The 15189-nt window shown below is 42.7% G+C and overlaps 1 protein-coding gene across 1 annotated transcript; it reads right to left on the bottom strand.

Annotated features, from left to right (window-relative positions):
* Positions 1-8234: 8234 nt before the first annotated feature.
* Positions 8235-10452, bottom strand: LOC123153389 (WAS/WASL-interacting protein family member 1). The gene is made up of 3 exons (XM_044572534.1): positions 10162-10452; positions 9143-9922; positions 8235-9048 (listed from the first exon to the last, which is right to left on the bottom strand). The coding sequence occupies exons 1-3, from the start codon at positions 10450-10452 to the stop codon at positions 8869-8871; spliced, it is 1251 nt and encodes a 416-aa protein (XP_044428469.1). The 3' UTR covers positions 8235-8868.
* Between the last annotated feature and the right edge of the window lie 4737 nt (positions 10453-15189).

Below are 15189 nucleotides of genomic sequence, written 5' to 3'. Positions count from 1 at the left end.
GGAAGAGGGGTAAATAAAAGGCAAAGGTTTTCGAAAATCGTTTTAGAAGTGGGGGAGAGGAAAACGAGAGGCAAATCGAAAATAAGGTAATGCGAGAGAGAAGATTTTATGATGGGTACTTGGTATGTCTTGACTTGGCATAGATCTCCTCGACAACAGCGCCAGAAATCCTTCTTGCTACCTCTTGAGCATGCATTGGTTTTCTGTTAAAGAGGAAAGGGTGATGCAGCAAAGTAGCATAAGTATTTCCCTCAGTTTTTTAGAACCAAGGTATCAATCCAGTAGGAGACAACACACAAGTCACCTAGTACCTGCACAAACAATCAAGAACCTTGCAACCAACGCGATAAAGGGGTTGTCAATCCCTTCATGGTCACTTGCGAAAGTGAGATCTGATAGAGATAGTAAGATAAATATTTTTGGTATTTTGTTGTATAGATTGGAAAGTAAAGATTGCAAAATAGTAAATGAGATGCGATAATAAAAGAGATGCAATATAATAAGAAAGAGACCCGGGAGCCATAGGTTTCACTAGTGGCTTCTCTCATGATAGCATGTATTACGGTGGGTGAACAAATTACTGTCGAGCAATTGATAGAAAAGTGCATAGTTATGAAGATATCTAAGGCAATGATCATGAATATAGGCATCACGTCCATGTCAAGTAGATCGAAACGATTCTGCATCTACTACTATTACTCCACACATCAACCGCTATCCAGCATGCATCTAGAGTATTAAGTTCATAAGAACAGAGTAACGCATTAAGCAAGATGACATGATGTAGAGGGATAAACTCAAGCAATATGACATAAACCCCATCTTTTTATCCTCGATGGAAACAACACAATATGTGCCTTGCTGCCCTTACTGTCACTCGAAAAGGACACCGCAAGATTGAACCCAAACCTAAGCACTTCTCCCATTGCAAGAAAGATCAATCTAGTAGGCCAAACTAAACCGATAATTCAAAGAGACTTGCAAAGATATCAAATCATGCATATAAGAATTCAGAGAAGAACCAAATAATATTCATAGATAATCAAGTTCATAAACCCATAATTCATCGGATCTCGGCAAACACACCGCAAAAGAGTATTATATCGAATAGATCTCCAAGAACATCGAGGATAACTTAGTATTGAAGATCAAAGAGAGAAAAGAAGCCATCTAGCTAATAACTATGGACTCGAAGGTCTGTTGTAAACTACCCACGCTTCATCGGAGAGGCTATGGTGTTGATGTAGAAGCCCTCCGTGATCGATTCCCCCACCGACAGATCGCTAGAAAAGGCCCCAAGATGGGATCTCACGGGTACAGAAGGTTGCGGCGGTGGAAAAGTGGTTTCGTGGCTCTCCCTGATGTTTCTAGGGTATAAGTATATATATAGGCAAAAGAAGTACGTCGGTGGAGCTCCGTGGGGCCCATGAGGGTGGGGAGGTGCGCCTACCCCTTGGGCGTGCCCTCCTGCCTCCTGGCTGCCTCACGGAGTTCCAGACTTCCACTCCAAGTCTCCTGGTTTGCTTTCGGTCCAAGAAAGATCATCGCGAAGGTTTCATTCTGTTTGGATTCTGCTTGGTATTCCTTTTCTGTGAAATACTGAAATAGGCAAAAAAAAAGAAACTGGCACTGGGCCTCCGGTTAATAGGTTAGTCCCAAAAATAATATAAAAGAGTATATTAAAGCCCATTAAACATCCAAAATAGATAATATAATAGCATGGAACAATCAAAAATTATAGATACGTTGGAGATGTATCAGCGGGCATCCACCTCCGCCTCCTGCCTTCGGGAGGCGGTGGCGGAGCAGGTGATGACCACGGCGGTCGAGGGTGGGCTGGCGGCCACGATAGCCACCTCCAGCCTTTGGGCCGCGGCGGTGGAGCGGGCGATGGCCCTGGCTTTGGAAGGTGGTGTGGCGGCAACGGCGGTCGGCAACAGCTGCCGACGAGAAATGGCGGCGGAGCGTGTGGTGGGTGTTCCGCGCACACCCAACAGGGACGCCACACGCACTGCACTACACCGGGAAGTGCGCCGTTGTCGCGATGTAGCCTCCCAGCTAGAGTTGTCCTCTGATGACAGTGGAGTGACTGAGCGACGATTTGGACCGGTGCCATTGGCGATTGTGGGAGAAGCAGACGAGATAAGCTACAGGGAGGAAGGGGAAAATGCAACGCTAGACTCGCCGACTGTGAGGATTTATATAGAAGGCCGTTAAGCATTCGAATTTTGGGGGATTTCGCCGAGTTGGGCGGGAATCTTGCGCGGGAACCTGCAAGGTTGTGCGGGAACGGGCTCACTGACGATTCATTGGTGCCACCATTTGGCCAAAAAAACGCCCCCACGCGTTGCGCAAGCTTGCGCCGTAAGCCGTCTGTGGCAGCAGGCTGACAAGACGTGCGAGAGGAGGATGAAAGGCCACGTACCCCCATCCTGGTTTATAAGTAGGACTTAACTAATAAAATACGAATGCATGTCGCCAAAGATTATATAGGTGGATTCGTATTTGAACATTGTTTCCAATTATATAATTTTTTATAACATGCATTAACATTTTGTTGGTTAAATTTGAGGGCAAAAGTATGGCACATAATATAAAGGGGACTATAGACCAACACGGAGGTAGTAGGACACGGCCACTCTCTACGCAGCGACGCAACTGTTGGCCAACTTGTAGGCGACAATTTCCTGTGTGTTCAACTGCTCTATGCGTGTGGTTGCTTGCGGTTGAGGCGGCCGCGGCGCGCTCTGCTCATGTCCCGCCGCGCGCGCTCTGCTCTCACGTCCCTCCGGGTGCTCTGCCATCATCCCTCCATGCGCGCTGCCAGTGTTTGGGGCCGGCGCACGATCACACACGTTCGTGTGCATGCGGTTGCGTCGGGCGTGGCGCGACAATGCAGTTACCCACTACAAAAACTGCCATGCGGACGCGCAGAGAATCCAGGCTGCTCGGTCCCCATTTATTCCTATGGCCATTTACCTTCATCTCTCGCGTTACACGACACAACAAGCACACCCACGATGACACATATAGAGAGGACATCCGGTGGTTCCAATGGCAATCCATTGGCTCCAATGGCACTCCCAGTCGCCGCCGATGACAACGGCAGACAGTTCACCATGCATCGCGTAGTGGACACCCACGTGAGGGGGAAGGCCCTCTCGGTGGTGTACACGAACTATCCGGTCTCGGTGGAGAGCTCCATCCAAACTACGGAGCAGTTCCTTGCCAAGGACAAGTACAAAGTGGTCAGCTTCAACCTCGAGTACACCATCGGTCATGCCGGGCACGATCAGAAGGTTGACATCACCCAGTTGTGTGTGCGACATGATGTCCTCCTCTACCACTACCACCTGGCCATAAGGCCTTGCGAGCGTTTCTTCAGGTTTATCAACAACTCCGACTACAGTTTCGCTACGGTGGACACCACTGATGATCTAAAAGCGCTCAAGGTTTCGGGCTTGAAATGCCCGAATCTTGTCAACATCTAGCACCACTACAAGGTCTGGGGGAGCGAGAAAAACAAATTGAACTCCCTGGTTGACCTCGCCTCGGCCATCATTGAGCCCTACTGCATGAAGATGAAGAATGAGAGCAAGAAGGACAAGAACGCTAGGCACAGTGTGTGGCATGAGAGACTAGATGAACAACATGTCAAGTACGCGGCCAAGGACGCGTACACAAGCTACGAGATGTACAAGCGGATCGTTGACATGAGGAAGTGTCTTCTTCCTGCCCCAGACGAGGGATCGGGCCACAGAGCAGTGGCGGGAGCGTCACAAGAAGTAGATGACTAGACGGTCGTTTCTCCTACATTAGAATGCATGCAATTGTTTATTAAGGTGTGTGCGAATGATCTGTATAGTGACTTATGTAATTGGATGTTTACTTCTTGTGAATTGAATGATCTGTATATATATATATATATATATATATATATATATATATATATATATATATATATATATATATACATAAATACTATTCTGATCACGGGATCAGAATAATATTCTAATCACAACATGAACTTCCCGAATAACGCGCCTGACCTTCCCTGAGTACTAGGTTGAACTTCAGCTAAAAGGTGTCCAAATGGGGCTTGCGATATACCGTTGGAAAGCTATGGACATCACTATCATGACCCAAGTTAAATTTTTGGCAAAATGTAAGCGGTTTAAGAGCAGTTTTGAAAATCGTTTTTTCTTCATACAAAAAACGTGAATCGTATTTTTGATCGCATTTTAAATCTTTTATCAAAATGAGGCAAATAATATGGCGTTGGAAAGCTGCTGCAAAACCGCTCCTTCCACATGTTGAAAGTTTTCTCTAATTCCCTACGGTTAAAGAGTAATTCGGAAAATCGTAGAATTTCACAAACGGAACACCCGAGTTTGTATTTTCAATGTCAGTTCTAAACGGCTAATCCAATTGAGGCAAATAATATGGCGTTGGAAAGCTTATGAAAATGCGCTACTTTTTCATGTTCAAGTTTTTTCTAATTTTGAACGGTATAAAAGTAATTTAGAAAACGGTACAAGTTCCACCGAGTTCGTATTTTCGAGCTAATTTTTTAACCTTACGTCCAAATGCAGCAAATGACATGGCGTTGGAAAGCTTGAAGAAATGCGAAACTTTTTGTATATATTTTTTCTCCTAATTCATTACGGTTTTATGTCAGTTTTGAAAACGGCTAAAAACGTATTTTTGCCGTAATTTCTACAAACTTTATCGGAATGGGGCAAATAATATACCGCTGAAAAGCTACGGAAAATTCGAAACTTTTTCATGTTGATGGTTTTCTCTGAATCCTGGCCGTTTTCGAGTAATTTCGAAAATGGCGAGATCATGCATTCTGCCTTTATCACGAAACAGATTCTTCAAATATGCACCACGTGAAGAACTTGAACTTCTCAGCGTGTGTGCTTGAACTTCACTCTGTTTTTCACGTGTTTTTTTTCTCTTAGATCTCCATCCACTACAAGTAGCTCTCCATCCATTCACCGGAATTGAGCAGGTGATATACCGATGGAAAGCTGCTGTAAACAGGCAAGTTTCCCGTGTTGATCATCCTTTCATACTCGCGACGATTTTAAAAGTTTTTCATCTAAAATTCATTCAGCGTAGTAGTTGAACTTCCTGATGTTTTCACGTTGAACTTCTGTGACGTATTTTCGTTTGTAATTTTCTCATCCATTCGTTAGTGTTACACAAATAATATTCCTTCTGTACAAACCTCTCTAACAATAATTTTTTTAACTTTTTTCGATCGAGGACTTGAACTTATAACAACAAAAAGTTTAGTATTTGTTTTTTATTCTTTTTAATACCAAATGCACATCGTGTTGTACGTGGACTTCTCGCAGTTATCAATCCGAACTTCTCTCGGTTACGTGAAAATATTTTGTTTTTTTATGAATATTAATCTGAATTTCCTAATTTTTTTATGAATTTTGCTCTCTATTTTTCAAAGTTGAACTTCTTGTTATTTTGTTTTTGAACTTCTTGTTTCCATTCTTTAATAACGAGGAAAATCTGAGTTTTCTATAATCATTGAACTTCTCTATCTTTTTAATATGGACTTCCTGGTTTTATTTCTTAATCCTTTTTTATGAATTTTGAAGCGCTCTATTTTCAAAAGTTGAACTTCTTGCTATTTTATTTTTGAACTTCTTGTTTCCATTCTTTAATAACAAGGAAATTTTGAGTTTTCTATAATCATCGAACTTCTCCGTCTTCTTAATATGGACTTCCTGGTATTATTTCTTAATCTTTTTGATGAAATTTTGAAGCGCTGTATTTTTAAAAGTTGAACTTCTTTGTTTTTTTATTTTTGAACCTCTTGTTTGCAGTCTTTAATAACGAGGAAAATCTGAGTTTTCTATAATCGTCGAACTTCTGCATCTTTTTAATTTGGACTTCCTAGTTTTATTTCTTAATTTTTTCTATGAAATTTTGAAGCGCTCTATTTTTAAAAGTGGAACTTCTTGTTATTTTATTTTTGAACTTCATGTTTCCATTCTTTAATAACGAGGGAAATCTGAGTTTTCTATAATCGTCGAACTTCTGCATCTTTTTAATTTGGACTTCCTCGTTATATTTCTTAATATTTTTCTATGAAAATTTTGATTCTTACATAAATGCTAAATCACCCTGTTAGTTTAACTTGAACTTCTGTTGCACATTTTCTAACACCTAAAAAATGAACGTAGTGAGAAATAACAAGACAAATATGTCAATGTCTCCAATGATCATTTTATGTGCGGAATGAATTTAAAAAACCGACCATATCCTGGTGTATCATATGTTGGATTTGTTTATCTTGTTTGAAACCGACATTTTTTCCACAAACAACAGGTTTGAACTTCCCAGGCCATGACCCCATTAACACGATGAGCAAATAATATGTTTGAAGCACTACGCAAAGAAAGCTATTACTTAGCTTTTCTCACATTTAGTTTTTTGAATTTCACGATCTTGAGAACATGAACTTCAAACCACACGCTATAACATAAATGAATCAAAAACACTGATTCATCTGAAACAACATTTTTCACATTGTTCATGGGCACCTTTCCTACCAGCATTTTCTGCGCATGGGAATCTCAGACCTAGTAGATTTTACCAAAGTGGCTTTCAATAAAGATCGAACCACCATTTTTATTCATTTTGAACTTCCATATAAACAAAGAAAGAATCTCTATCCATCACCACGAAATGCATGTGGAAACCTGTCGGGAAATACAAATGCATATAGTGATAATTATGCATCCGATAGCACATAAAAAATGCATCACGATGTGTTGGAACTCCAGGGGCGCTAGGCAGAACTTTTCCTCTGCTTGCTGCTCGCGCTCACTTGCCTGAGCTGGGGAGGATAACCAGGGGTGCCTACGACGACCAGGGGCTCACGAACTTCTTTTTTATGAATGTTTTTTTCTTAATGCATTTGTTCATCAGTAAGATGCATTCTTCCCAACATCCAATGATTGAACTCTCTAAACAATTATCTTTGAACTTCCAGATTACTTTACTTCTTTAGGTGTATGTAAACTCGGGTTTACACTAACTTCCTTCCATCAAATCACGTGAAGTACATGCATGAACAGAAAAGGGGAAGGAGTTACAAGGTCCATAACACACTTTTTTGGGCATCTTTGTGGAGCCTCCGCACTATAAACTTAACAAGTTACAAATCGAAGCTACAAAATGAAATAAACAAATATTAGCTAGAGGCTACAGTAACACGGTGCACATCAGTTTCAGTAGAACTGGGGCGATAGCATAGGGTTCATGCATGTTTCTCAAGAAAGCAGTGAGGTGCTTTGAGGAGGTGGATGGCGACTAGCAGCTTGAGTCTTCTGTACTCAATTTTGTGGTGATAACATGAACAAAAGGTGTCATGGCTGGGGACACAGTAGTGTAGGAGCAGGTAAACACACTGCACAACAACTCCATATGCCTTTTCTCTGGATTTCATATGTTTTTTGTTTTATCTTTGAATTTCTGAAATGACCTTCTTTTCTCTGCCTGCTACCTCAGAGAGCAGTGCTTGCTGCATCTACACAAAAAATGGAGCATGGCCAAAGAATTAGGAAGAAATCATGCATGTGCTTTGCCTGTAGAAGTCTGAGGCTAGTGGAGAGAAAAAATTGCATGAGCACATACTGTTTGTTGGTATATTTGGACGTTTTATTTATTACTAGTAACGAGGAAATCCATGGAGGAAACTCTGTACGAACATCTGGGTGTCACTTTTTTGCTTTTATTATTATTCCTGAACTCTCAGGTTTATTGAATTTGAACTTCTAAAGTTAAAAGTTTTTATGGGTGAGGCTTTTGTTAACAATTATTTTGCACTAACCCTCTATCTCTTTTTACACAATTTTTTTAAAATGTCTTATCTTTTTGTACCAATTTTTGTGTGTCTTATTACGATAATGGACTAAAATGACGATAAATGAACACCAATGTGTTTTTTAAGCATGTAGGACTTTTATGTGAATTCGTGAGTATGTATTATATCCTTTTTGTGTATATATTGTTCGCAGTGCAGCAATAGGAGAAACAGAAGTTTCTCAACAACTTTTGAAGTGGTAATATCACAAGGAAAAAACAAGTTTCCACCTATCACAAGGTGCTGCAAATTATACACAGTTACAGTCCGGTGCAAAATCTGTATAAAATCAACACCCTGGCCTGTATCCCTTAGTACATTCTAGACATCCAGAGTTTTTATTGCTGATTTTCCAGAGAACTTTGAGTCACATTCATACTAAAATTTACAATTGTTTGGCTACGGTGGTTGCAAAAATAACAATATGTACTCAACATACTTTGACCTTCTCAAACACAACATTTTCACCTTCGCAAAAACAAATAAAAACAAAAAATTACATAGTTGTGCAAGCACAACAACGAAGCAATTTCTCTTCTACTATACTTTTTTTAAATGAAATCTCATTCACATACGAGAAAGCAATACATCAACTTAGTTTTGTTTCTTTCAACAAGCAATAAATTATGGATGAATGATGAGGGCGGGCCTGTATTTCACACATTGTCAAAGTATAGTTCAGCACTGCTTAAACCAATTGATCCATCACATATAGAAGTGGCCTCAAACAACATTTTTTTCAAAAGCCAAGCACAAAAACTACTTTTGCAGATAATTTTGGTGCAACTTCCAAGAAGTTCAAAGCCTCCCCAAGAGAGTTCAGTGTAGAGAGAGAGAGATGAGTGGCAACTGGGAGGGGCTAAAAATTTCACTAACTATACATAGTTCGGTACTCTATCCAACATCACCCTTCCAAGCATTAACACAAACATGTTGTGGGAAACAAACACCAACCGAAGAGAGATGGAGCAGCATCACCAGTACTCCTTCCCCCACAACCAACAATACCGAGACACATCCATCAATATTTTTTCTTTTCTTTTTGTTGCTTGGGCATAAGAGCAAACAGGTTGTGTGCAACAAATAAAGCGCACTGCTTCTCTTTCCTGTACTGAGATTTCTCTGCATCTGAACCATTGCATCAACGTCTTCTCCTAAAATCAACACCCAAAACACCGAATAAGTATGCCAAACAAGGATTTGAAACTAAAAAAGCAAAAATGAACTCAAGTTGCTAGACAAGATGACCTTCTTCGCCTGCTCTAGCCTGTGCAGCGCGGGAACTAGGGAGCAAGGGTGGGAGGCGATTGAGGTCGATGAGGCGCTGGCTTGCCAAAGCGGGATGGCTGGGGAGTCAACTGCGCTGAAGCAGCTGATAGGCAGGGTCACAGGCCCAAGCGCGAGGCTGGAGTGGAGGGGTGTCACCATGGATTTGGGAGGTGGCTCCTGGTGGCGGGGGACGCAGGCGACGGAGGAAGTTGTGGGGCAGCAGCAGACGAGCAGTGCGCCCGACCGAAGGAGGAAGGTGGGGCGCCGACGCCCGGCCGGAGGAGGAAGGTGGGTCCGCGGACAGGGTAGGAAGGCGGGACGACGACTACATTTTTTGGCGTTGAAGGCGCGTGCGGTCGAAAGAAGGCTCGGATCCCGTCCAAGCTCTGCCCACCGGCGGCGGCGCAGGGAATGTGGTGGCAGAGTGCAGAGGGCGACGCGCTGGGTGAGGCGGCGGGTAGGCGGGGGTTGGGAGGTGGGAGGTGGAGGTCGTGGAGCTGGTGGACCTCTGCTGGATCTCCGCCGGCGATGGTTGTGGCGCCGAGCCGCGCGCGGCCACGGCGGGAATGCGGCGGTGGGACGCCGGAGGCGCGCAAGGAAGGGGCGCAGCAGCTGGGTCTTTGGGGAGGGCGCGCAGTGACGGTGTTCTCCGGGAAGGCGCACGGCGGGGTCTCCAGCGGGTGTTGTTTTTTCATGTCGGCTCGCGAGGATCCAATCGGGCCTATATAAGGCCGACCGTGTTTTAATAGTTATTTTGATCTCAGAATCATAATAGTATTACCATATATATATATGAGACAACATTATTATGATTACAGGATTAGAATAGTTATGATTACAGGATTAGAATAGTTATTTGGATCACAACCAGCTCTATAAAGCCCGACGAGATCCTCCCGAACTCCCGAACCGATACAGTGGAGGTAAAAGATGAAGAAAAAAGTCCATCTCAACACACCCCCACGATCCCCACCGGCCCATCCCCTCCCGATCCCCACCTTCCCCATAGTGCTGCCGGTTCCTGATCTGCCGCCCTCCATCGTGCTCTTCAGGCCACCGGAGCCGCCGCCCACACCCATGCCCATTGCCATCTGCTGGTCGCCGCCATCCCTAGATCCCCTTGCGCTGCCGGGCTGTGGATCCCCGAACACCACCGCCAGGCAGTGGAGCCCCGCGCGCCGCCGCGGACCTCCACATCCATCCTCCGCCATGGATCCCAGGTTCCCCGCCGCCCCTATCTGCCACCGCCGTGGCCCCCAGCTTCCCGGCGCACCATCCACTTCCGCCATTGCCATGCATCGCTGCCGCCCGATATGATGAGGCACGGCCGCCTCCCAAGCCACTGCCTAGCTCTAGCATCTCCGCGTGTCCACGCCACCGGACGGTGAGGGAGACCTGACCGGCCGCCCGCGTTCTGCTGTCCTTCTACGACCTGTTAGTTACCATGTCAAAACCGCACGGTTGGTTGAGGATCGTTCGGTGGCCTAGTTTGCTTGCCTCTGTCACCTTGAGATGTTGGCTGCTGCTGCTAACTAAGGTTTGTTTACTGTTGCTTTTCTGTAGGGCACACATCGTCTAACAAGCAAAGTTCAAAAAAGCGCTAGGCGCTAATTATGCGTTTGGGCACCTACTTGCGCTTTTCTAGCTTAGGCGTGATTAGGCGAAATTTGGCGCAATTAGGCGTTAGTACTGTAACGTGAAGAAATAAGCTAGATGGGCTGGGCTAGCCCACTAAACCATAGGCCCATCTTCATATCCTCCTACTAAAAGCTCTCGTCTGCTGCAGTCGATAGGAAATTTAGGTTTCCTCCTCACGCCGCCTCCCCCCCTCGTCCTTTCTGTCTCGTTGCACGAGGCTGCCTCCCTCCCTCTTCCTCTGTCCCTTGTCGGAGAAGCTCGATCCCTCGCCGGAGAAGCTCAATCCCTCGCCGGAGAAGCTCGATTTGTCGTCGGGGCAGTTGAATCCCTCGTCGGCGAGGATGAATCCTCGCAGGGGAGGTCGAATCCTCGCCGGGGAGACTGATTTCTCACCTCAGAAAGTTGATTCCTCGCCGGAGAGGCTGATTTCTCGCCGGAGGACCTCGCCGGCCGCTTTTTTGAGCGCCTAGGGCCAAAGCGAGGCGCTATGCCAACGCCCAGCGCTTAAGCGTGCCTAGGCGAGCGCCTAATAGCGCCTTCTTGAACAGTGCTAACAAGTAACAGGTGACATGGCGAGGTTATCTGCTGGCTGGCTCTACTCTTCTGAAGATGGAGATTAGTAGTATGGGCACACATTGTTCTGCTATCCTTCTACGACCCTGCCTCCACAGGGCTCGGCCTGGAGCAACTTCTCTGAATTTCCCGACGTGGCCGCATCACTTCTGAGACCCCGCGCGCCTTGACTTTCCCAACCTCGTCCATTCTGCCTCCGTTGTACCCTATTTTTTGTGAGGGACGCTCTCCCCTATTAGTTGAACTTCTCGCGAGGGCCGCCTTGACCTTTTCTGGGACGGTTAGAGCATACGACAACCACAAAAATCGTCATCGACTGAGAGATGGAGCACCTAATTTTCCAGTTCCTGGTACGCATGTGCTTTCTCTGATGTATTCTTCATGAGAAGAGGAGGAAATAAAAAAGTGTAATAAGTCTTGTGTCAGATGAATAACGTTTACAAATTTGTTGTTGCTTGGTTTCTTATATCAAATGGGATTTTGTCAAAACTTTGAACTGAGGATTGTTTTGTCTCTTGCCTAGGTCTCTGTTGCTATCTTTATCTTCAAATATTTGCACCAAAAAACTGCTACACGTTTCTGTGTCTAAGTAGTGTTTGTGTTAATGCCTGAGAAGGGAGCAATGGTGTAGGATGAAGAAAATGTTAACGCATGATGCACATTTCATATGTTTACGCCTAACTAGAAACCTCATAATACAAACTATTGGTTAGTCGTTTCATACTTTCATGTGCATATACTTGTGCTCTTTTCACTAGGGAACGAAAAATATGTTCTTTAAAATGCAAAAAATATATTTCTTGCATTAACTAAAAAAGGCTAAGATCTTTCTTGCCCTGCAAGAAATCTTATGGAGTTTGTTTCTCGATTAACTTGCGTGGACCTTCAACCGTTCATCCTAAACCTACCATCTCCTGAGCCTGAAAGGAAAATGTCTCAGTGCAGTGTGTGCAGTACCAAGAAGTTCTACCATGGGTCTACGTCAAGTTCATATTTTGTGTTCAGTAAAAAAAATCTTTGTGCGAGTGTGTGCAGTACCTGGAAGTTCTACTACAGGTCTACGCCAAGTTCAATGACATTGCCGCCGGCAAAATGTTCAGACAATGTGGGTGACTATGTCGTGTGTTCAAAGCAATTTGTTTCAGAAAGGCCGAATTCATCGTGTGTTCTTGGATCGAAGTTCACATAAAGAAAATGGCAGAAGGTCGATTGTGAATGTGATCCCACCTTGTAACATATGCTCATACGCATGCGGTGATTCAGAAATGCTGCCGAGGACAGAGAGTGGAGACGTTAAGGAGCCACTGCGTGAGCTAGTTACATCACGATTTGGACCATGTTCCCAAACTGCATGCGATACATTGCTTAGCTGTCAGCAGCCACATGTTTACGTGGTTGACATCAACAAAAACTTCAGTGTTTTGTGGACGTTCTGTATTAACATGTTTTATTTGGACGTTCTAGAATAACTACCGATGTTATGTCATTGCTGCTCAATTTCTAGTCTGTGTACACATGGCAAGCACACTGGTAGCACCACACACACACATTTCTCCCTGTGCACGTGTGGGATTTTTCCCTAATAACTAGCATGTTTGGTGAAATGTGTGAAGTCCTGCTACTACCAACAGAGAAGGGAAAACATGATTTTTCCCTAATAACTACCATGTTTGGTGAAATGTGTGAAGTCCTGCTACTACCAACAGAGAAGGAAAAACACTACTGCACCTCATTTTGAGATAAATAGAACGAATTTAGTCCATAGTGTGTCGCCACCCATTTCTTTTATAAGATCGCCGTGTGTGTGTGTGTGCGTTCGGTGTGCTCGTGCTATGGGTATGTCTTTTCCTTTATTTTTTGAATAAACTGGAAGTTCATACATACAAAAAATCGAAGTCCAAATATCTTCGGTATATGTTTTGAAAAAGCTCAGCAATTATTTCACCGTTTCTAAAAAACAAAATAAAAATAAGAAGTTTGAATTTTGAAAAATACAGTGTTCAAAAATCAGACACTTCCAACGTTTCTATAATTAAAAAACTCTAGACGTTCATATTTAATACAAAACTAGGATATTTCCGTTACTAAAATAAATAAACTAAGAAGTCCAAATTACAAAAATGGAGAAGTTCGATATAAATAAAAAAAATCAGATTTTCCTTGTTACTAAAGAATAAAAATGATGAAGTTCAAATTAAAAAAGATGAGTAGTTCGAGGTATACGGGAAACTCAAATTATTACCGTTTCTAAGAAAAATAAAACTATGAAGTTCAATTTACAAAAAAAATTTGATGCTTATTTAAGAAGGAAAATCAAAATATGACTAAGAAGTTGAAATCAAAATAACAGAGAAGGTCGAAATATATAAAAAAAACTCACATTTGTTGCAAGAAAGTTCACGTGCACCTTCATGCATGGTTTAGAATTTATATTGCGGGACGTCGATCCGACCTCCAATTACATGTTTTAAAATGGCAAAAATGACGTCTTTCATTCAATTGTGTGTAATTCGATGTACACACAAAAATGAGACAGAAATTCATAGTGAAACCAAGGAAAAGTTAAAGTACTGCAAGGAATGCATTTCAGGTGAGAATAAAAGTATAGAAAAATAAAAGCTTAAAAGGTTTGTTGAAAGAAGTTCGAGTGCTCTGTCCGGGGAAGTTCAAAAATTCTTGTGAGACAGGTTCAGCTTGTATTTCCATGTTCGATTTTTTCCGTATAAAAATCAAATACAATTCTTTACTCAAAAAAATAAAAAGGTGAAGTTCATATTGAAATAAGAGAGAAGTTCGGAGTTTATTAAAACCTAGGATTTACCTATTCAAAAAATAAAAATCACAATGCCATTTTTTGCACTTTTAAAAACAACTCATAAACGAAAAAATGGTTGCTAGAAGTTCAAGTGCTCGGTGAGGAAAAGTTCAAAAAATTCTTGTGAGACAGGTTCATCGTGTATTTAGATGTCCAAAATACACAAAAATATGTTGTTTTTCGTGTTTTAAAATAATTCTCTCAAACCAGAGAGAAGTTCAAAGTGATAATTAACAGAAGTTCACGTACTACATGGTGTGTATTTCATATATGGAAAAAAACAATAAAGTGAAACAGAGTGAAGTTCAAACAGACATGCCCCAGAAGTTCAACTACTTCACACAGTGCAAAAAACAGCACGTCAAAAACATAGTGAGGTTCAAACAGACATGCCCGTGAAGTCCAACAACTTCACGCAGTGCGTTTCCATTTGTAATGAAGGCAGAAATCATGATCTCGTCATTTCTTTAATTTACTTCAAAACGATAGGAATATCATCTGTGTAAGTTCAAGTCCTCGGTCGGAGAAAGTTAAAAAAATATTGTGAGAGAGGTTTGTACAAAAGAAATACCATTTGTGTAACACTGACGAAATGGATGAGAAAATTACAAATGAAAAATACGTCATAGAAGTTCAACGTAAAAACAACAGGAAGTTCACCTCCTACACTGAATGAATATCAGATGAAAAACTTTTAAAATCGTCGTGAGTATGAAAAAATGATCAACACGGGAAAGTTGCGTATTTACAGTAGCTTTCCATCGGCATATCACTTGCTCAATTCCGGTGAGTGGATGGAGAGCTACGAGCAGTGGATGGAGATCTACGAGCAAAAAACAGCACGTGAAAAACAGAGTGAAGTTCAGGTACACGCGCTGAGAAGTTCAGGTTCTTCACGCGGTGCATTTTCGAAGAATCTGTTTCGCGATAAAGGCAGAACGAATGATCTCGCCATTTTCGTAATTACTTGAAAATGGCTAGGAATCAGAGAAAACCATCA

This window comes from Triticum aestivum, chromosome 7A, assembly GCF_018294505.1.
Source record: "Triticum aestivum cultivar Chinese Spring chromosome 7A, IWGSC CS RefSeq v2.1, whole genome shotgun sequence".
NCBI classification, from domain to species: Eukaryota; Viridiplantae; Streptophyta; class Magnoliopsida; order Poales; family Poaceae; genus Triticum; species Triticum aestivum.
The sequence above is the reverse complement of the archived record's forward strand: the minus strand, read 5'-3'. Positions and strand labels throughout refer to the sequence as shown.

Bases quoted from the DNA above. Each gene is read 5' to 3' on its own strand.
- LOC123153389 (XM_044572534.1), bottom strand. From the start codon at position 10,452: ATGGCGGAAGTGGATGGTGCGCCGGGAAGCTGGGGGCCACGGCGGTGG. The intron at 9,923-10,161 runs GTGGGGATCGGG...TATGATTCTGAG, and splicing joins CCGGCAGCACTATGGGGAAG to ATCAAAATAACTATTAAAAC. The intron at 9,049-9,142 runs GTCATCTTGTCT...TGTTGATTTTAG, and splicing joins GGCTAGAGCAGGCGAAGAAG to GAGAAGACGTTGATGCAATG.